The following is a 20,927-nucleotide window of genomic DNA, read 5'->3' as shown; positions in this document are numbered from 1 at the left end:
TCGGTGCCTCAGGTAGGCGCTGGGTATTAAAAGTGCGCAGTAGGCTTAAAGCGGCGCTGCGCCACTCACGTAGACTTTTTGTCTGTGATAAGTAATACTGGCACGCTTTTCAGTAGTCCAACATCACCTTCATTCTCTGCCAATGGTTACAGAAAAGGCACTGCCGTTATTGTGTGAAAATCGCAATAATTGATAGGCCGACTCAGTGCTTTCAGAGCTGTGCAAATGTACAAGTGGCGACCATCACGTAATATCCCCTCACAATGTGTGCTATTAACATTACTTTCGGTCAAAAGACCACCTTTGGTGCAGCAATGGTGCAAATTAGACACAAGAAGAAGACGCTTTTGGAGCCGCATGATGCAAAAATTTCCAGTTGGCACAGGTTTCCCACTACTGAGTGTGGTAACTTGCAAAAGAAGTTGTTGCCATGTTTTTCTTTTTTGCATATTGTGAGCAATCGTCATGTTAGTACTTATGCGATTTCCAAAAACAATGTCGAGGCCTGCAGTGCCTAATTAAAACCTTAAATATGCTTATTTTGTCTCTCAATTTTATGATGTACTGAACAATTTCGCAGTACCCTTCAAGTTTGATATATCTAGAATAGACTGTATTTCCTGATATAATGCAGTATTAAACCCTCTACCGCTATATGTCCCCAGAACACATTCTTAACCTTAAAATAACGAAGCACTTTTATCCACGACTTAAGTACAATTTAACCACCCCACAGCGGTGGTCTAGTGGCTAAGCTACTCAGCTGCTGACCCGCAGGTCGTGGGCCCAGCTGCAGTGGGTGCATTTTCCATGGAGGCGAAAATGCTGTAGGCTCGTGTGCTCCAAGTTTGGGGCACATTAAAGAATCCCAGATGGTCGAAATTTCCAGAGCCCTCCACTATGGCGTCTCTCATAATCATATGGTGGTTTTGGGACACTAAATCTTACATATCAATCAATCAATATACCGTATTTACTCGCATAATCGGCGCACTCGCATAATAGGCGCACCCCTAGTTTGGTCGCGGAAAATTCGATTTTTTTTAATTCCGCGCATAATAGGCGCACCCCGAACTTGGCCGTGATCAGAAACGATTCTACCCCCCAGCGGTACAGTTGGAACGCGGTCCCCGTACCCTGAAGAAAAAAAGAAGGCAAATCGACGAGCAAACAAAAAAAATTCGAAGTGCAACGACCTAAGCAACGTGTTTGTCGAAATAAAACTTGAAAAAAAAAAAAAAAAAGCGTCCATGAGCGAAAAAAAAAAACGGCTGTTCCATCAATTACTGACACCCCCAAAATCGCCGCGCTTTTTGGAGGTCACGTGTACAACGCCGGGGGCTCGATCGCCATCACCACCATCAGAGAAAAAGAAAGAAACGCCATTTTGCAAGCGGTGTGCGTATGTTGTGGTCGTGTATTGAACTTTGGTTCCACCATGGGGAAGTACGCGAGCTACACGGCTGGGTTTAAACTGAAGGCAGTGCAGTACGCGCTGGAGCACGGCAACCGGGCTGCAAGCAGGCATTTCGGCGTTGGAGAAACCAGTATTCGGTACTGGAGGGACCAAGAAGAAAAACTTAAGGCGACGAAGAAGACACGACGGGCTTTCCGCGGTGCCAAGACCGGCAGGTATCCGAACGTCGAAGAGCAACTGGTCCGGCATATACGGCAGCTACGACAAGACGGCTGTGCTGTGTCGTTGGATATTGTGCAGACTGAGGCGCGCAGAATAGCCCGAGCGCAGGGCATCGAAGCAAAAGAGTTCAAAGCCAGCTCCGGATGGACAACTCGTTTCATGCGGCGCCATGGCCTCGCACTGCGAAGGCGGACCATCTTGTGCCAGCGCTTGCCCGCAGCATATGAGGACAAAGTAGTGGACTTCCACAGTTTTGTTATAAAGCTCCAACAGCAGAAAGACTTCATTTTGTCCCAGATCGGCAACGCTGATCAGACCCCCCTTTGCTTTGATATGCCGTGGAACACGACAGTGGAGGAGAAAGGTGCATGGAGCGTCATCGTCAGAACGTCTGGCGCTGATAAACAACGATGCACCGTAATGCTGGCGGTGACAGCGGATGGGCGTAAGCTACCGCCTTACGTTATTTTTAAACGTAAGACGCTCCCAAAGGCAAAATTCCCTCAAGGCATCTATGTAAGAGTCCAGGAAAAAGGCTGGATGAGCGCGGAACTCATGGTGGATTGGGTGAAAACAGTCTGGGGTCGGCGGCCGGGTGGTCTGTTGTTGCCGTCCATGCTTGTCCTGGACAGTTTTCGTGGGCACCTAGTATACCGCGTACGAGATGAGCTAAAGGAGCTGCGCACAGATCTGGCAGTGATTCCGGGCGGCCTCGCATCGATACTGCAGCCTTTGGACGTGTCCTTGAATAAACCTTTCAAGGACAATGTTCGAAGGCTGTACACCACCTGGATGGCTGGAGGACAACATCAGCTGACTACAGGTGGTAAGATTAAGAGGCCGCCTGTGGAAATGCTGTGCGCTTGGATCGTGGAAGCGTGGCAGGCGATCTCCGACGAAGTCGTCAGGAAAAGCTTCAAGAAGACGGGTATCTCGAACGCACTGTATGCGAGTGAGGATGACATGTTGTGGGGTGCGGATGATTCGGACAACGAAAACGAATCCCCGCTCGGCGAGGATGAATGTGTGATCTCCAACTCGGACTCTGAATAGGGAAAAAGAGGAACAGCTATGACTTTTATGTAAATAAATTTTACGTGTATGTGTGCAGTTGACGGCTCTCGCTTGTTCATTAAAAGGTACGTAGGTATGTTTGTTTTATGCTGAATTAATTGGTAAACGATAAAGTCGCCTTTTACTTGACAAGTGTGCAGATTTAAAGCGCGAGGACCGAGTTGAAAAAATTTTCGAAAATTTTACCCCGCGTAATTGGCGCACCCCTAACTTCGAGCCGGATTTTCTGAAAAAAAAAAAAGTGCGCCTATTATGCGAGTAAATACGGTAATTTAACCTCCCTATATAAGAGACACTTACCAACAGGGCTTGGTAAGAAAAAGAGCACATGTTACCCTGCTCATAAGAGACACCTCACATATACGAGAAAAAGAACTGACTGAATGCAGCTGCATGTCTTCTATAAAGGGGTTGAACTACATAACAGTTTTCCTGCTGCAAAAAAAAAAAAAAAAAAAAAAAAGACTAAGGCAATAAATTCGAACTTCTGCTGATGCCAGTGTCAGATGGTTGCATTATGCATGATTGAGCATGTTATTCAAAATGTGTTGTGTGTCCGAGAGTAGCCACCAAGGTGGAACCCAGTCTTCATTGGCAGAGCTTGGGGGATGAGAAGGGGTAACCTTAATGCTTCCCTTTTCATCTCTCAAGCTGGGGAGAAATGGCCTATTTCTGTTGAACGAAAGCCTAAACGAAAGCCTAGCAGTGACTGAAATTTGTGACACTGTATTGGGTCTCGCTTGACTCTTCGTACAAGTGCATATGGTATACATAAAACAGAAACCATGATCAATACTGTTTTTCGATTGGCGCATACAGTCGAGCCCGCTTATAACAAACCTGAGCCTGACGCGCATCTGTTCGCTGTATACCCAAGCTCGTAGTAAATGAAATACAGCTTTTAAAAAAGTTGTGAGTGAAAACACAAACTTTTTTTTTTCAAGTCCATGATGCATGTGTTTTGAAGAGCAGAAGTGATAATGGCGGCCTCGAGTTTATTTCAAATGGCAGCGTGCTCGTTCACCGAGGCCCGTGGCATAAGCTGCATGAGGCACTGGCTCCAAAGTTTTGTCGTTCTCGCAATCCGATTCCTCCGAATCATTCTTGCTGCATACTTCATTCACAATGCCCTAATCCGTGCAAGGTTCCACAGTGTCGATCATCATCGGCCGTAATTAAACCATCGCAACAGATGTCCCACCAGCTTTCCCATGTCAGAGTCGATGGCGCGCTTCCACAAATCGCTGTCACAGTGGTTCTGTTTGGAAGCTTCAGGCTCGGCATCTAGACCGACGTCAACGACGAAGTAGCCCTCGCGAAAACAGTTTCCCATGCATGTAGCTGTCACCACCGCCCACGAAATATTCCCCATCTCCACAGTTGAATACCCAAACGCCCGAAGTGGCAAGTTGGCTGCCAAGTGGTCAACAGCTACGAGCACACGGCACCTAATCCATGGATTACGCTCAAGCCAAGCGGTCACATTTTCAACGTTTTGTTGAGCAGCAGAAAAAAAGCGCGCAAGACCTCCCGTCTGCTACCATCGTGACCACACACGCACACCAAGGGTGAGCAAAACGTGCGCACACGACGCATATACCAGAACGCGTGGAACAGTTCTAGGCCCGTTTCTAATCAGAAAATGAAACTAATTCGAGCTAGCATGGCTGGCGTCGCCGAGCGGTGGAGACCGGCGTAGGGGTTGTGATAAGAGAGAAAAGCAGATTTGCGAGAGAAGGGCAAGGAGTTGTGATAGAGTGAAGAGAGAGAAGGACACGGCGGGAGGGCGACCTTGAAGACCAAAACACGGGGGCAGCAGGCAGGTCGGGTTGCTTGCTTGAAAGGTCCGCGAAACGCGCAACTCGTGCGTAGAAAAACTTAAAAGAGTGCCTGCACATGCAGAAGTCGAAGCACAGCGGCCTGGACCAGCGCGCGCGGCAGTGTTCAAAGAATTGTCGGCCGTGGTAAAAAAATCGTTTTGTTGGGCCGGCGGGTTTGCGTAGCCTTACTGACTTCGATATTTTGTGGTTTGTTTCGCACAAATGAACAGCTGTTTTCGCGCTTTCGCATGCATGCAAAGGGCATGCTGAGCTGAGTGCGAAATGTGTAAGAACAGGTCATAAACACGAACGTAATTGCAAATTATCAAAGTCGGTGGGGTAGCATAGGGGCGTGCACTAGACGCAGACGATCGGATACAGTCGGTGGCCGACGATATTGGCAAATGGCCTGGTCACTCCAGGCCGGCGACGCCAACGACAGTACCAGCGAAAAAATAAATAGGGGAGATGGCCCACCAGTCTTTGAAAGATCGGTGGCAGTGTGAAAACACGGGCCTCGTCTGGCGATGCGAGGTGCTTAGAGTAGCGGGGAGACAAAGGATGGCGGGGTGTGTAACAAAAAGCAGTCAGGGAGAGCGGCAACTAGAGGGGCGCGGAGGCAGGGTCGCCGTTTAACAATAAGAATGCATGGGCACCTCGCCGATGCCTGATCGGTGGTCGAAAGTGGTTTCCTGAGAAGTCGGCAGAGCGCCGACCCCGTTCACTGTAAACGATCGGCGGCGCTCTGAAACGTTCGTTGTAAGTGCGATTTTGTGCCATTGAACCAATGTAACTTTTTCACAGTTGTGCAGATATTGTTCGTTCTACGTGAAAGTTCGTTTTAAGAGGGGCCGTTATATGTGGACTCGACTGTATGTCTCATGTAATTTCAGACCAAATGCTGTCTGCCGTGTTGTGCTGTCTGCCGTATTTCGATGTTGCCCGTTCATCAGGCCATGTGGAGAGCAAGTGGCTCAATACAGTGAACACAGCATGCAGTGTCATGCCACTCTGAGCAATACTACAGCTTCTAATGAGTTGTGGGAGAATAAGTACCATAGCTTTGTTTAAACTAATTGCTTAGTTACACTGAACCTTCCTTTCTTCTGACTTTATGCATGCTGTACAGAAGCTGCAAAAAGGACTTCATTGGCGCGGCATCATGTGGTCGCCAAACCTACATTTCAACAAAACTTTTGCTTTGTTGTCTTTTTTCAATAATGCCCTTTTATTTAAACCTTTTTGTGGTACTTTTCATGTGAAGGCGAATCAGTCGGTGGCTGCCAAATATACTCCCGTATTGATTTGAATATTGTCATCAAAATTTGACTTTTCTTTTAATTTCCTGCATAATGATGGCACACCAAAAATTGGTACCCAACAGCCATAAATTTTCCAGATTTCCGCAAGCAAAAGCACGGTTTTTGAGATGTATATATTGTTGTGACTCTCATCCCTGAGCGCCATGCTGGCCATGAGAAGGACATCGACTTCTCACCCAGAGCGGCTGGCGACTGCTGGAGTTATGGAGAGAACCAGCGTGTGACTGGCGACCAGCACACCTATCAAGGCAGAGACTGAGTGGTGCACGTACATCCAACCACAGCGGAATATTGGTTCCACTAACTGCTGACTGGAAGCGACACCAGAGCAGAGAGGAAGATATGCAGTTCAAGAAACCTGAACTTGGTGCAACACCGACCGTGACGACCAGTTGAGCCGGAATTGAGAGTGACGGCTTTTTACGCTCGGACATTGACTTCTGCGTGATGTGCGTGACTCGTGTGCTGCGTGCGTGATGTGGCTGCCAATGCAGCCACATCACGCACATAAATTGCAATTTCTGGGAGATTTTCATGACAACCATACAAACGGAAGAAATGGTCGAAATCCGTGAGTCTCCCGGCAAATCTGGGAGACTTGGCAGGTATGCATGTTATATGATAGAAATTATTTACAATTATTACAAATTAGGATATGACTTAAATAAAATTTAATGTATATTTTTCTTAAAATTGACTGTACAAGAAGAGTAAAAAGAGTAAGTGTTTTCTTGCATTTTTTCTCAAAGCATGACTGTTCGTGGACCTTACAGGGTTAATCTGCCTTCTTCGGAGTAGTGCACGTTTGTGCCACGTAATTTCTTAGGCATTATGTGTTCACTGCTGTGGGGCAGCAATGACCATCACTGCCTATATTATTAGTTTTTCGAATATAGGACGCCCGGATAATACAATAAATTTGTGTCGTCCCCTGAAAGTCGTCGAATCGAGGTACCACTCTACTAGTTTTCAGATGCAATACTTACCGTAAGATTGACAAAATTGTGAAATTTCTTAAGTGCATTGGCCAATAGATCAAACTTGCCCTCTGATGAAATTTCCCGCAACTTTTCAGTCAATTCCTGCAAATAGAAATGCCAAGGCATTAACAAACAACTCTGTACTTCATCTATAATGCATTAGAAGTGCACGCTCATGCCATATATCATAAGCAAGCAAACCACAAAATTCTTGGCACACAAGTTCCATCCCTTAAGCGCCACAGTGCAGCCTTGTTAATAAAAGACACAGGTTAGGGTAAAATATAGGGGTGTGCGAATACAGTGATACTACCGAGGTCTTGTGATTTGGGGCAATTTTCGGAGCAGTGAAATTGTCAGCTTGGAGCATTTTGCAGCAGCAAAATTTTCCATTCTGTAGCACTTTACAGCAACAAATTTCTATTCTGGAGCACTTTGGAGCAGGTAATTTTGCATCTGGGAACATTCCGGAGCAGATAACTTCACATTCTGAAGTACACTGGAGAAACAAGTTACATTTACAATCAAGCACATTAATTAATACTGTGGGGCTCTTGTTAAGAGTTAGAATATTTCGATTCATTGCAAATTTCATGCAGCCAATCATCTCAGGAGCCCTCCCTATTTCACTCGATGATGCAACGATGGTGCCGTCATGCATTTGAGCATCCTCTAACAACTTCAGTGATTATTTTTGTAGCAAAATTATAAAATACTGGTTTAATAAAATTGTACTTTATCAAATAACATTCTAAATGCACAAATGTGGTTATCAGCAAACATGGTCTTCCTTGTTGTTCGCTATGAAAGAGCAACACCACCCCTATCAGTTTCCGCTGTTAGACACGAGATGAACAACGGCAGCGGCAAACGTAAGCTCAAAAATATAACAATCGAGCAGAAGTCGGCAACGTTGACAGCCGTTAAGACCGGCGGCCAGAAAAAAAGTGGCCGAAGATTTCGGCGACGTCGCCAGTGGGTGCCACGGGCGACCAGGCCCCGACGTGGGTAGACGCTCTCCTTGACGCCGGCGTTGTGCCTGATTGAGACTTTTCCTGCACGTACGTCGGTGCCGATGCTGACGCAGAAACAACCGAAGAGTTGTCAGATGAGGATATTGTGCCCGCGGAGACAAGGGTGCATGACGACAGTAATGAATGTGTCGACAACCCGGAGCCTAATGTTGGCGAACCCGAGGTACTAATGCCTCCACAAGCGCTGGATGTGACAGACCTGCTCCGCGGCTCCTTTGGTGCTCATGATGAAGGCAAGGATAGACTCTAAATAGCTACTGCAGCTGAAAAAGCAGTCATCCGCATGAGGAACAGTCGGCAAAAGTCTATCAAGAACTCTTTTTCTTCGAAGTAATCTGCCAGCTGGTGTGATAAAGTGCATTGTTCTTTATTATTTTGCTGATTTATCCTCATCCGATGGCTCTTTTTCTCTGCACAGCGGGCTGCTGTGATATTTGGTGGCGAGTACATTCTCTCTTGCTCAGTAATTGTCGGCAGAAATGAATATTGGCTATAACGAACTAACAGCTATAGCAAAGTAATTATGACTCCCCCTTCAACTTTATTATAACGAGGTTTGACTGTAGTGGAATCTCTAATATAGGTCAGCTGGTTTTGCGATGCCCCGCATTTTACGACGAATCAATTTGGTGAAAATGGCGTTATTGGCAGCATTGCTGAATGGGTTGAAAAACATGCAGTATTAAGGGCTGCTAAAGACTGACCTCGCAGTCACGTGTGGGGCCCCGCATACAAAAGAAGGATACAGTGATGCACTGGCTGACATTGGTATTTTTTAAATTCTTTTGCACATTATAGGCAGCGACAATGCATACTGCATATCTGCCCATTATTTTTTCCTTCTCTAAGGAGTGGAAGTGAGTGTCAGTCTTTTGGAGCAGCTTCGAGAGCAGAAATAATGGAGCAGTAAAATTTAGTTTCGGAGCAGACTTCTAGGGTCACACATCACTGTTAATTAGAATTTTCGCTTTCTGGTAAACACAAGAAGTTTCAGCGGCATTTACTAAGGATGCAATGGTGATCAAGTAACCAGACTTGTCCCAAATTGACATATATTAAACCTTACAGAAGGGTGCAACAACACGTATATAATTTGGAGCAGTTTTTGGAGCAGTGAAAGGTTACTTTTCGAGCACTAAAATCCAGATTTGTAGCAGGTTACAGGGAAAAGTGTCCATTCTTTATCACGAAAGACTAAATTTGGAGCAGTATGAAAAAGAAGGCCTGCAGTTAGAAAAAAAAAATGTACAAACCATTCAACATTTCTTAAACCATGTAGAGTGAATATGAGAACTGCTATTTAAATAAAAGTAGTATTATGAACCACCTCCCTCAGCAAACAATGTTGAAGTCCACATTATTTATTTACTTTTATTTTATTTATTGGATACTGCAGGCCAAGAACTGGTACAAGCAGGACAAGTACAAGAGGCAGGATATAAACAAAAACACATGTGAAAAAATAAGAATATATCACGAGAAATGGAATCGAAACACCGACTAAAAGAACACATAAAAGATAACATGGCAAAAATGTTACATTTTATGGATACATAACATAAAATTAACAGTGCGTAGATTAGCTCTAAGCAAAAGAAAATTGGCTAAGATCAGTTAGTCAGTTTCACTCTGATACAGTACGCGAAAAAAAGGAAAATCGAAACGCGTTGGTTTTAGCGAAATACGGGGTTAAAGAATGGGCGTGATGATGACGTGTATGCCTAGTGGACAGAGGAGATACATATGCACGCGGGTCAAGGGCTAACTTATAATTAACAAGAAGATACAGAAAGTTAAGGCGGTTACTTTTTTGCCGTAGTTCAAGTGTTTCAATGTTGTTAGCAGTCATAAGTTCAGTCGGCGAGTCCGTAATTTTAAACTTTTAATAAACAAACCTAACAGCCTTTCTTTGCACTGCTTCTAGTTTTTTGATGTTAGATTTAGTAAAGGGGTCCCATACAACACAAGAATATTCTAGTTTTGGTCTTATGTACGTAAAGTAGCTAAGTAGTTTTATGTCAGAAGGAGAATTTCTAAGCTTATGTTTTAGAAAACACACCTTACAGAAGGCAGCAGAACATACGTTGTCTATGTGTAAGTTCCAAGAGAGGTCATTAGTTCTTGTTACGCCTAGATATTTGTAGTTGTTAACCTGTTGTAGTGATGATGAGCCGAGGTTATAAGTAAAATGTAGAGGTGTTTTTGAACGAGTTATACAAAGTTTTTTGTGCGTTGAGTGCCATACCATTGTCATTGCACCAGTTTAGAATGTTATTAAGACTCAAGTTCAAGTTCTGCTGATCACTAGAACAGGTAACTTGACGAAATAGCACACAATCATCTGCGAACAGTCTGATTTGAGTTCCTGGTAGTACTGCGTTTACAATGTCGTTTACATAAATGAAAAATAATAGCGGCCCCAGAACGCTACCCTGTGGCACGCCTGATGTTACAGGAAGAGAGCTCGAATTGTTCCCATCTACTGAAACAAACTGTGAACGTTCTGTTAAATAGTGTTGGATACAGGCAATGAAAATGTCGGGTCGATTGATGTCCTTTAGTTTTGTAAGTAGTTTGTGATGAATAATTTTATCAAATGCCTTACTAAAATCAAGGAATATGACGTCCATTTGTCCATTTTTATCCAAAGTTTCTGCAAATGAATGAACCACTTCGACTAACTGAGTTATGGTTGAATAGCCTTTTCTAAAGCCATGCTGAAAACTAGTTAGTATAGAGTATTGTTCGAGGAATTCCACAATGCACTTAGATATTACATGTTGAAGCATTTTACATATTGGTGATGTTAATGAGATGGGACGGTAGTTTTCTACGAGTAAATGGTTTCCTTTCTTATACACAGGAACAATACGAGCCCTCTTACAATCACTGGGTAGTTTTGCACTCAACAGCGAACATCGAAAGATCACAGTGACAAATTGAGCAATACTCTCTGCATAACGGCGAAGAAAAACATTAGGGATATTGTCTGCACCACAAGATGATTTAGTGTTCAACTTCAAGATCATCGCAACAACACCAGAATATGATATAAAGTCCACTTCATTAGGTTGAAACACTCTTTGCTGAGGCGTATTAGGACTAGCCTTAGCGAACACGCTGTAATAAAAAAAACTTTGTAATGAAAACTTATCTTACAGGTCTGAGTGTACATATTTACAATTAGGGTGTCAGGTAAGTTAAGAAGTTTAGATTTTGCTACGTGAATTATTTTATCATTAGAGCTTTTGGACAAGGCCAATTTCAGACATGTAATTAACTAATGACAGTGATATCTGACGCTGTACTGCTTCGGCTGTTAGAAAAACTGAAGAGGCGGATCTTTGGCAAAGGCTGTTCATAGACATTGGAGAACCTTCTTCATTACCATATCACATTTCGTCATTCAAAGCATGGGGTTATAGGACTCAAGGGAGAACTGCAAGTGTCATACTGGCTAACAGAGAGCACTATAGAATCATTACTATTTACTTTAAACTCTCAGCACTTTCAATGCATCAACGCCCTCATACATCGCCTCATGGTCTTGTTTTAGTGCCTCTTCACTACATACAGCTGCCTTTAAAATTCACTAGAAGCTACACAATTTTTGGAGTTTAAATAGTTACCTTGTTATTCTGCACAGCACAGCCAAGGAGCAAGGCAATGTAGGCACACACTATGCTATGTTCCATGTGCTTGCCAGCTTTCTGAAGTGCTGCAATCAAAAGAATACAACACATTTGAGGTTAGAATACTTACATGACTAGCACATATGGCATGCAAATCCTAAATAACAGTTTTGAACTTAAGAAATAAAAAAATATATAGCCAAGTACAGAGGATTTCTAATACTTGCGACAACTAAAATTGTCAGCTAATTAAAAAAAATTTCAAGTTTTCGAGTGTATACAGTAGAACCTCTTGTAAAGTGAAGTGGGACATAACAAACTAATGAATATAACGAAGCAATTGTAATCCCGCTTGAATTTTCCATAGACGTCCATGTATTTAAAACCTCGTATCATCAAAGAAATATTCCTCACAATAAATATAACCAACCATTCTTTGTCCACAACGAGCATTTACTGATCATTTTGGTATACTACAATTCAATATCTCATAGCACGCAACGGTTTACGTCTCATCACGGCTGCAGTAAATCAGAACTCGCGCCTTGCACTCCCCCGAAGCCGCCTGCGAACACGTGCGTGGGTGCAAGTCTCCCTGCCTCCCCTTTCCTCAGGAACTAACGGACTCGTGTGTGCAGCAACTCGCACGAGCGTGCGCGTCAGCCGGCCTCTTCTCTCCTGTAGTCTGTAGAACTCGTTGACCTGCCCGCGCATCTGACCTCCTTCTCCCCTTCAGCTCCGTGCCGGGATGGCGGAGATTGTGGCTTTGTTCCTTGTTGTTCGGTATGAAAGAGCAACACCACCCCCTATCAGTTTCCGCTGCTAGACACGAGATGGACAACAGCAGCGGCAAACGTAAGCTCAAAAATATAACAATCGAGCAGAAGTCAGCAATGTTGAAAGCCGTGACCGCAGATTTAGGCAATGTCACCAGTGGGTGCCGCAGGCGACCAGACCCTGAAGTCTGAAGACGCTCTCCTTGACACCGGTGTTCTGTCGGAATGCGACACTTTCTGCACGTAGGTCGGTGACGATGCTCACGCAGAAACAACCGAAGAGTTGTCAGATGCGGATATTGTGCCCGTGGTGACAGGGGTGCATGACGACAGTGACGAATGTGTCGACAACCCGGAGCCTAATGTTGGCGAACACTGCGTACTGATGCCTCCGCAAGCGCTGGATATGACAGACCTACTGCGCCACTCCTTTGGTGCTCATGATGAGGGCAAGGATGGACTCTAAATAGCTGCTGCAACTGAAAAAACAGTCATCCTCATGAGGAAGAGTCGGCAAAAGTCTATTAAGGACTCTTTTTCTTCGAAGTGATCTGCCAGCTGGTGTGCTGAATTTGGCATAAATAAAGTGCATTGTTTTTAATTATTTTGCTGATTTTTCCCAATCCGATGGCTCTTTTTCTCTGCACGGCAGGCTGCTGTGATATTCGGTGGTGAGTACATTCTCTCTTGCTGACTGATTGCCGAACTAATGCTTATAGCGAAGTAATCATAACTGCTGTCACAGAACGAGCGCTCAAAAAGGGCGCGCCGCCAAATTCTCGCGACGAACCGCCGGAGTGACGCCGCGAGGTCAACGAAAAAGAAAGAAAAAGAAAAAAAAAAAACATCTAAAGGCTCCCCGGGCGCGCGAGCCTCTCCTCTCGGAAGCGTGGCTTCGCCGACGAACCTCCTCACCCCACAACGGCGGCCGAGCAAGCACTGGAAAATTCTAGAAGGAAAGGGGCGTGTTATGCCGGGTTGAGTCATCTGTCGGGGACGGCCCTCGTACAGTCTTGCGCTATCCCCCAGCCTTCGCTGCGCATCGCGCCGACGAAATGAGGAGAACTTTCTGGAATGTCGTGCGGAAGGTATTTAACCGAGCAGCGGAGACGAGAGATCAGGAGAAGACGGAAGTTAGCGCCAGAGCGCGTAGGGTATCCCGCCGTGTAGTTGGCGAAGGTTTTGTCTGTAGGGACAAAGCAGGAGAAGACGTGAGGTTTCCTGGAAGAGAAACTTCGGAGGAGAAGACGGAAGTTAGCGCCAGAGCGCGTAGGGTATACCGCCGTGTAGTCGGCGAAGGTTTTGTCTGTAGAGACAAAGCGGGAGAAGATGATTTCCACCTGAGGGGTGACGACTCGAGCTACAGGCAAGAGCGTTTGTCTACCGCTATCGAGCGAAGACGCGTGGCAACAGCTGCGTGTGTGAAGCCGATGTGTTTCCGGCGAAGAAGTTTGAATCTTGGAGAGTGGCCTATTGAAGACGTGAGGTTTCCTGGAAGAGAAACTTCGGCGAGGTTTCCTGGAAGAGAAACTTCGGGGGCTGCGGAACGACAACAACGCGGGACTTTGAGTGAGTGATTCTCGGAAGAGTATCATCCAGACTTTTGTTCCAAGAACTTTGGACTATTCATGAATAGGTTTTCTATCTCTTTAGTCTTTAAGTGTCTTGGTTGTTCAATGCATGCGACTGCATTGTAGTGCGTATTGTTGTCTGTGTCCGTTGTTTCGAGTGTGGCTGATTGTACTGTGTAGTACGTTGTTTGTTTGGTGACATATTGTACTCAACTATTGTGGAGTGTGCATTCTTGTGTATTGTTTTCGATCTGCCATTTTTGAGAATATAATTTTGTTTTGGTTATCAACTCTCGGCTCTGACTTGTTCTTTGGGCCACAGCCGGCGTCCGCTGGGGCCCCAAAAAGGACCACTTCTAAATTGTCCACGCTTTCGTGGTGCAGTTCGGGGGGCCGATACTTCGGCCCTTGGAATTAGCCCGGCGATCGCCTCCCTAATTAACGGGATGTGTGACAATTAATCTGGTGTCCGCGACAGGACCTTTTGGTGCACAGTGTGTCCAAAGTAGTGAGAAAGAGCCTCGAGTTGTTGATAGTGCTATCGGGACGATTTTGTGTGTTGGTCAGTGTTCTTGTTAACGAGTGCAGGGGAGTGTTCCGATAGACTGATTTAGGCAGATACTTTTTGCACGCGGCAAGGTTTTATTTGCGAGTTGCAAGACACAATGGATCTCGAAAGGTTAGTCGCTCTTGGTGAGAAGATGGGTCTTTCTGGCGCCGAACTACGGAAGTGGGTCGCCCAGAAGGAAAAAGAAAAAAAGAGAGGGCCAAAGAAGAAAAGGCAGCTGAGCTGGAAAAAGAAAGGTTGGCGGTCGAAAGATCCAAAGCGGAAAAAGAAGCTGAGTTGAAACGAGAGAGGCTGGCAGCTGAAAGGGCCAAGGAGGAAAAAGCAGCTGAGTTGGAACAAGAGAGGTTGGCAGCTGAGAGGGCCAAGGAAGAAAAAGCAGCTGAGTTGGAGAGAGAAAGGCTAGCCGCTAATAGGGCGAAAGAAGAAAGAGAGGAAAAGGAGCGACAGCTGAAAGAAGAAAGAGAGGCAAAGGAGCGACAGCTGAAAGAAGAAAGAGAGCAGCAATTGAAGTTGGAGCTGGAGAGAGAAAAGTTGGCAGCCGAAAGGGCGAGAGAAGAAAGAGAGCAGCAATTGAAGTTGGAGCTGGAGAGAGAAAGACTGGCAGCCGAGAGGGTGAAAGAAGAAAAAGAGGAAAGGGAACGGCAGCGACAGCACGAGATAGAACTCAAGCGGCTCCGTTTGCAACAGCAAAGTGAAATTCCCGTCCAAGCTAGAGTTGAAAGCAGCGAACGGGAAGATCATGGCTTCCGCTTGAACCCAAGCAAGCTGCTCGTAGCGTTTGATGAGAGGAAGGACGACCTTGACGCGTACCTTCACAGATTTGAGACGATTGCAAGGAGCCAGAATTGGCCGGAACATCAATGGGCAACTGCGTTGAGTACTTGCTTGAGTGGTGAAGCGCTCAGTGTGTACGGTAGGCTGACGCCGACCGATGCAGCCAACTATGCAAAGGTGAAAACTGCTTTGCTGAAGCGATTTAGATTTACTGTGGAAGGTTTCCGGGACAGATTTCGGACAGGAAAGCCAGCTGATGGTGAGACCGCTACGCAGTATGCCGCCCGACTTTGCCATTATTTCGACAGATGGATTGAACTTTTAGGGACAGCGCAGGAGTACGATGAACTTAGAGAGCTCCTAATTAGAGAACAATTCCTTACTAGTTGCCACCCAAGCCTGTCGCTGTACTTGAAAGAGAGGAAGGCTGAGTCACTTGAAGGAATGCTTGAATTGGCTGATCAATTCTTGGAAGCGCAAGGTGGAACTGATTTGGCCAAGGTCAAGAAGGATTGTCCCGATGATTCGAAGAAATTTGCTCCCGAAGAAAAGAAGTGTGCACCAGAGAGCATTCCGCGATGTTTTCTGTGTAACCGAGTGGGTCATCGCGCGAAAAACTGTCGAACGATCTTTACGAGCCCTACGGTAGTAAAATGTTTCAAATGTGGTCAGACTGGGCACAAGGCAGACGCATGTCGTAACGGAGCGAGTCAAACTCACCAGGTATCCTGTGCACAAGTGGCACCAAAAACCGTTGATGACGTCACCGATGGATTCGTAGAATTAAAAAATGGGGAGAAAATTCCTATTGTGGGTGCTGTAATGTCAAAACAAACCGGTGTTGCGAAAGGAATGCCAACGCTGCCTGAAAAAGTTGCGGGCCAGAAGGTTACGGTGTTAAGAGACACCGGTAGCTCCACTGTTATCGTGCGGAGAAATTTGGTACGGGAAGATGAGTTAACTAGCAAAACTAAACCAGTTTGCCTAATTGACTGTACGGTTCGGATGCTTCCCGAAGCAGAGATTGAGGTTTAAACCCCATACTTCAGCGGGAAGGTTACGGCTCTATGCATGACGACCCCCCTGTACGACCTCGTCATCGGAAACATCGACGGGGCGCGAGGGCCGAATGATCCAGAATGTTTGGGAGAAGACCCTAAGAGAGAGCCCTCGCCAACCCAGCGACCGCGAGATACGGTGGAGGAGCAGCCCGTGACGGATCTCACTAGAGCCCAAGGTGAAGCCGCGGCGCAAGAGACAGCGAATGAGAAGATGATCGTGTTGAATGAGTTCACGGGCCGGGCAGCTGGACTTACCTCGGCACGACCTCAACCAAGCGACAGTGTAAAGGTGACGGAGTCGGCCAGCCGGGCGAAATGTAGAGACATGAACAGGCTGGTAAATAAACAGACAGGACCCGTCGAACGTCATGACCCGTTAGCAGAATCGGAAGTGACAACGATGGCTGAGACGCTGTCTCAGATATCGTCGTTGGAAAGGGCTCGCCGAAAAAGAATGTGGAAACACAAGAAGAGATCGAGCAAGCACCGCAAGAAAGGGTGCAAGCGCCGCTTGGAATGCACCGGATAGGTGTCGAGGTCGAATCGAAATGTGTTTGGCAGTGCTGAGTGCCATATGTTGTGTTAATGTTGTGTTATCCTGTGTCACAAGTGTCGGAGTGTTTGTGCTGTGATGTATAGTGTTGTATAGTTGTTGTAAAGACAGAACTTTGTACGTTTGTATTGTTTGGAATGTGTGATGAAGCGTTGTACTCATGTACCTGCGGTTATATTTCATGTGTGTGAGATTGAATTGTAATGTCCAATCGTATTGAGTGATATATTGTGAGTGTGACGTGTCATGAGCGACGGACTATGTTACAGTCTTTGAGAGTGTGGGGACTGTTCGCGCTCGTTTGTGTGGTTTTGAATATTATGAGATAATATTCTTAAAGTGGGGGGCAGTATCACAGAACGAGCGCTCAAAAAGGGCGCGCCGCCAAATTCTCGCGACGAACCGCCGGAGTGACGTCGCGAGGTCAACGAAAAAGAAAGAAAAAGAAAAAAAAAACATCTAAAGGCTCCCCGGGCGCGCGAGCCTCTCCTCTCGGAAGCGTGGCTTCGCCGACGAACCTCCTCACCCCACAACGGCGGCCGAGCAAGCACTGGAAAATTCTAGAAGGAAAGGGGCGTGTTATGCCGGGTTGAGTCATCTGTCAGGGATGGCCCTCGTACAGTCTCGCGCTATCCCCCAGCCTTCGCTGACGAAATGAGGAGAACTTTCTGGAATGTCGTGCGGAAGGTATTTAACCGAGCAGCGGAGACGAGAGATCAGGAGAAGACGGAAGTTAGCGCCAGAGCGTGTAGGGTATCCCGCCGTGTAGTCGGCGAAGGTTTTTGTCCGTAGGGACAAAGCAGGAGAAGACGTGAGGTTTCCTGGAAGAGAAACTTCGGAGGAGAAGACGGAAGTTAGCGCCAGAGCGCGTAGGGTATACCGCCGTGTAGTCGGCGAAGGTTTTGTCCGTAGAGACAAAGCGGGAGAAGATGATTTCCACTTGAGGAATGACGACTCGAGCTACAGGCAAGAGCGTGTGTCTACCGCTATCGAGCGAAGACGCGTGGCAACAGCTGCGTGTGTGAAGCCGACGTGTTTCCGGCGAAGAAGTTTGAAGCTTGGAGAGTGGCCTATTGAAGACGTGAGGTTTCCTGGAAGAGAAACTTCGGGGGCTGCGGAACGACAACAACGCAGGACTTTGAGTGAGTGATTCTCGGAAGAGTATCATCCAGACTTTTGTTCCAAGAACTTTGGACTATTCATGAATAGGTTTTCTATCTCTTTAGTCTTTAAGTGTCTTGGTTGTTCAATGCATGCGACTGCATTGTAGTGCGTATTGTTGTCTGTGTCCGTTGTTTCGAGTGTGGCTGATTGTACTGTGTAGTACGTTGTTTGTTTGGTGACATATTGTACTCAACTATTGTGGAGTGTGCATTCTTGTGTATTGTTTTCGATCTGCCATTTTTGAAAATATAATTTTGTTTTGGTTATCAACTCTCGGCTCTGACTTGTTCTTTGGGCCACAGCCGGCGTCCGTTGGCGCGCCAAAAAGGACCACTTCTAAATTGTCCACGCTTTCGTGGTGCGGTTCGGGGGGCCAATACTTCGGCCCTTGGAATTAGCTCGGCGATCGCCTCCCTAATTAACGGGATGTGTGACAACTGCCCCTTCAACTTTGTTATAGCGAGGTTTGACTGCAGTAGAATTCTCGAACATAGGACTGTTAGTTTTGCGACGACCCGCGTTTTATGGCGAATCAGTTTGGGGAAAATGGTGTTGTTGGCAGCATCGCTGAATGGCAAGAAAAACATGTGGTATTAAGGACTGCAGAAGACTGATCTCGCTGTCACGTGTGGGGCCTTGCGTACAAAGGAAGGATACAGTGATGCACTGGCTGACATTGGCATTCTTTTTATTATTTTGCGCATTATAGGTAGCGACAGTGCATACTGCACGTCTGCCCATAATTTTTCCTTCTCTCAGGAGTGGAAGTGGGCTTCAATCTTTTGGAGCAGCTTTGAGAGCAGGAATAATGGAGCAGTAAAAAAGGAGCTTTGAAGCAGCTCTGGAGCATTATAAGTTGAGTCTTGGAGCATCAAAATTTAGTTTTGGAGCAGACTTCTAGGGTCACACATCACTGTTAATTAGAATTTTCACTTTCTGGTAAACACAAGAAGTTTCAGCAGCATTTACTAAGCATGCAATGGTGATCAAGCAATTAGACTTCCCCCAAATGAATATATATTTAACCTCACAGAAGGGTGCAACAACAGGTATATAATTTGGAGCAGTTTTTGGAGCAAAGAAAGGTTACTTTTCGAGCACCAAAATCAAAATTTGGAGCAAGTTACAGGGAAAAACGTCCATTCTTTATCACAAAAGGCTAAATTTAGAGTAGTATGAAAAAGAAGGCCTGCAGTTAGAAAAAAAAATGTACAAACCATTCAACATTTCTTAAACCATGTAGAGTGAATATGAGAACTGCTATTTAAATAAAAGTAGTATTATGAACCACCTCCCTCAGCAAACAATGTTGAAGTCCACATTATTTATTTACTTTTATTTTATTTATTGGATACTGCAGGCCAAGAACTGGTACAAGCAGGACAAGTACAAGAGGCAGGATATAAACAAAAACACATGTGAAAAAATAAGAACATATCACGAGAAATGGAATCGAAACACCGACTAATAGAACACATAAAAGATAACATGGCAAAAATGTTACATTTTATGGATACATAACATAAAATTAACAGTGCGTAGATTAGCTCTAAGCAAAAGAAAATTGGCTAAGATCAGTTAGTCAGTTTCACTCTGATACAGTACGCGAAAAAAAGGAAAATCGAAACGCGTTGGTTTTAGCGAAATACGGGGTTAAAGAATGGGCGTGATGATGACGTGTATGCCTAGTGGACAGAGGAGATACATATGCACGCGGGTCAAGGGCTAACTTATAATTAACAAGAAGATACAGAAGGTTAAGGCGGTTACTTTTTTGCCGTAGTTCAAGTGTTTCAATGTTGTTAGCAGTCATAAGTTCAGTCGGCGAGTCCGTAATTTAGGCCTGCATTTAGAAAAAAAAAATGTACAAACCATTCAACATTTCCTAAACCATGTAAAGTGAATATGAGAACTGCTATTTCAATAAAAGTAGTAGTATTATGAAACACCCCCCTCAGCAAACAATGTTGAAGTCCCCATTAGCATTTAGCACGCCTGTAAAATCCTTTAACAGTCTCTGAGGACTCGAATGTGAATATGCCAAGGTGGCGATCTTGAAATTTGAGATATTCGTAAAACTGAGAAATAGAGCTGGCAAAAAAAAAGAAAAAATGTTGCTCAGTTTTGTTTGATTTTTTTAGGTCTGCAGATATGTCATACAGTCCCCCAAATGATTGTCAGTAACATTTTAGACGTCAGCGATCGTATTAGTACTTACAATTAGGCGGCGTACACCCGCATGAGTAACTGAGGGAACTGTACTGTGTTCTGAGATAACAGCCCCTTTCAAATATTATGATGCCTTTCCTAGTGTACTGCTGTGAAGGTGGCTTAAGCGGCATTGTGTAGCAGTTCAGGCGAAGAAATTTTGAACTGCTAGACTCCCCCCCCCCCCCCCCCCCTTTTTTTTCACGTTGGGTTTAGGCTTAGGACACAACTTCTCGTCTCGCTTGCAAGACGCGTTTGACTAAAGTAACGATGGTATGCGCTCATTGGCCTGGCGACGACACAAGATATTTATAGCATGTGCCAATGCTACGGCAACTAACGTGGTCACCAGTAACACCGGCGTTTGCAACACATCGAGTTTTTTCGCACGCAATAACAGCAGCATAAGATTCCAGCTTTAGTTCATAACATGCCATAGCCGCATTTGCCAACTATGAAATTCATATTTCCCGCGAAGTGTTACTGGCTACGGCAATGCATTTCTGTCTTGAAGTTGCGTCGTCCCACCGATAAAAATCCACTGCGGTCAGCAGACCGATGGGCACATGAGTAGTTACTCTATCTAGTTTATCGCATTTCGCAAGTATGATTTGCGTACCTGGATCCCTGCAATACAGTCGAACCCCGCCACAAAGAAACTCATGGGGCACAGAAAATATTTCATTGAAGTGAAAATTTTGTTGTAGTGAAATCGAAAAAGATAGCTGATCTGAAAAAGAATGATTTATTC

The 20,927-nt window shown here is 45.4% G+C and overlaps 1 protein-coding gene across 1 annotated transcript in view; it reads right to left on the bottom strand.

The window, feature by feature from the left end:
- wapl (cohesin release factor wings apart-like) overlaps positions 1–20,927 on the bottom strand; it is a 187,609-nt gene that overhangs the window by 16,793 nt on the left and 149,889 nt on the right. The window contains exons 16-17 of the mRNA XM_037435863.2: positions 11,499–11,587; positions 6,842–6,937 (exon numbers count right to left, since the gene is read on the bottom strand). Of these exons, the coding sequence (XP_037291760.1) occupies positions 6,842–6,937; positions 11,499–11,587 (185 nt within the window). The remainder of the gene's footprint in view (positions 1–6,841; positions 6,938–11,498; positions 11,588–20,927) is intronic.

Source organism: Rhipicephalus microplus, chromosome X (genome assembly GCF_043290135.1).
Source record: "Rhipicephalus microplus isolate Deutch F79 chromosome X, USDA_Rmic, whole genome shotgun sequence".
NCBI lineage: Eukaryota > Metazoa > Arthropoda > Arachnida > Ixodida > Ixodidae > Rhipicephalus > Rhipicephalus microplus.
Note: the sequence above shows the minus strand (reverse complement) of the source record. Positions and strands in the feature narration are given on the sequence as shown.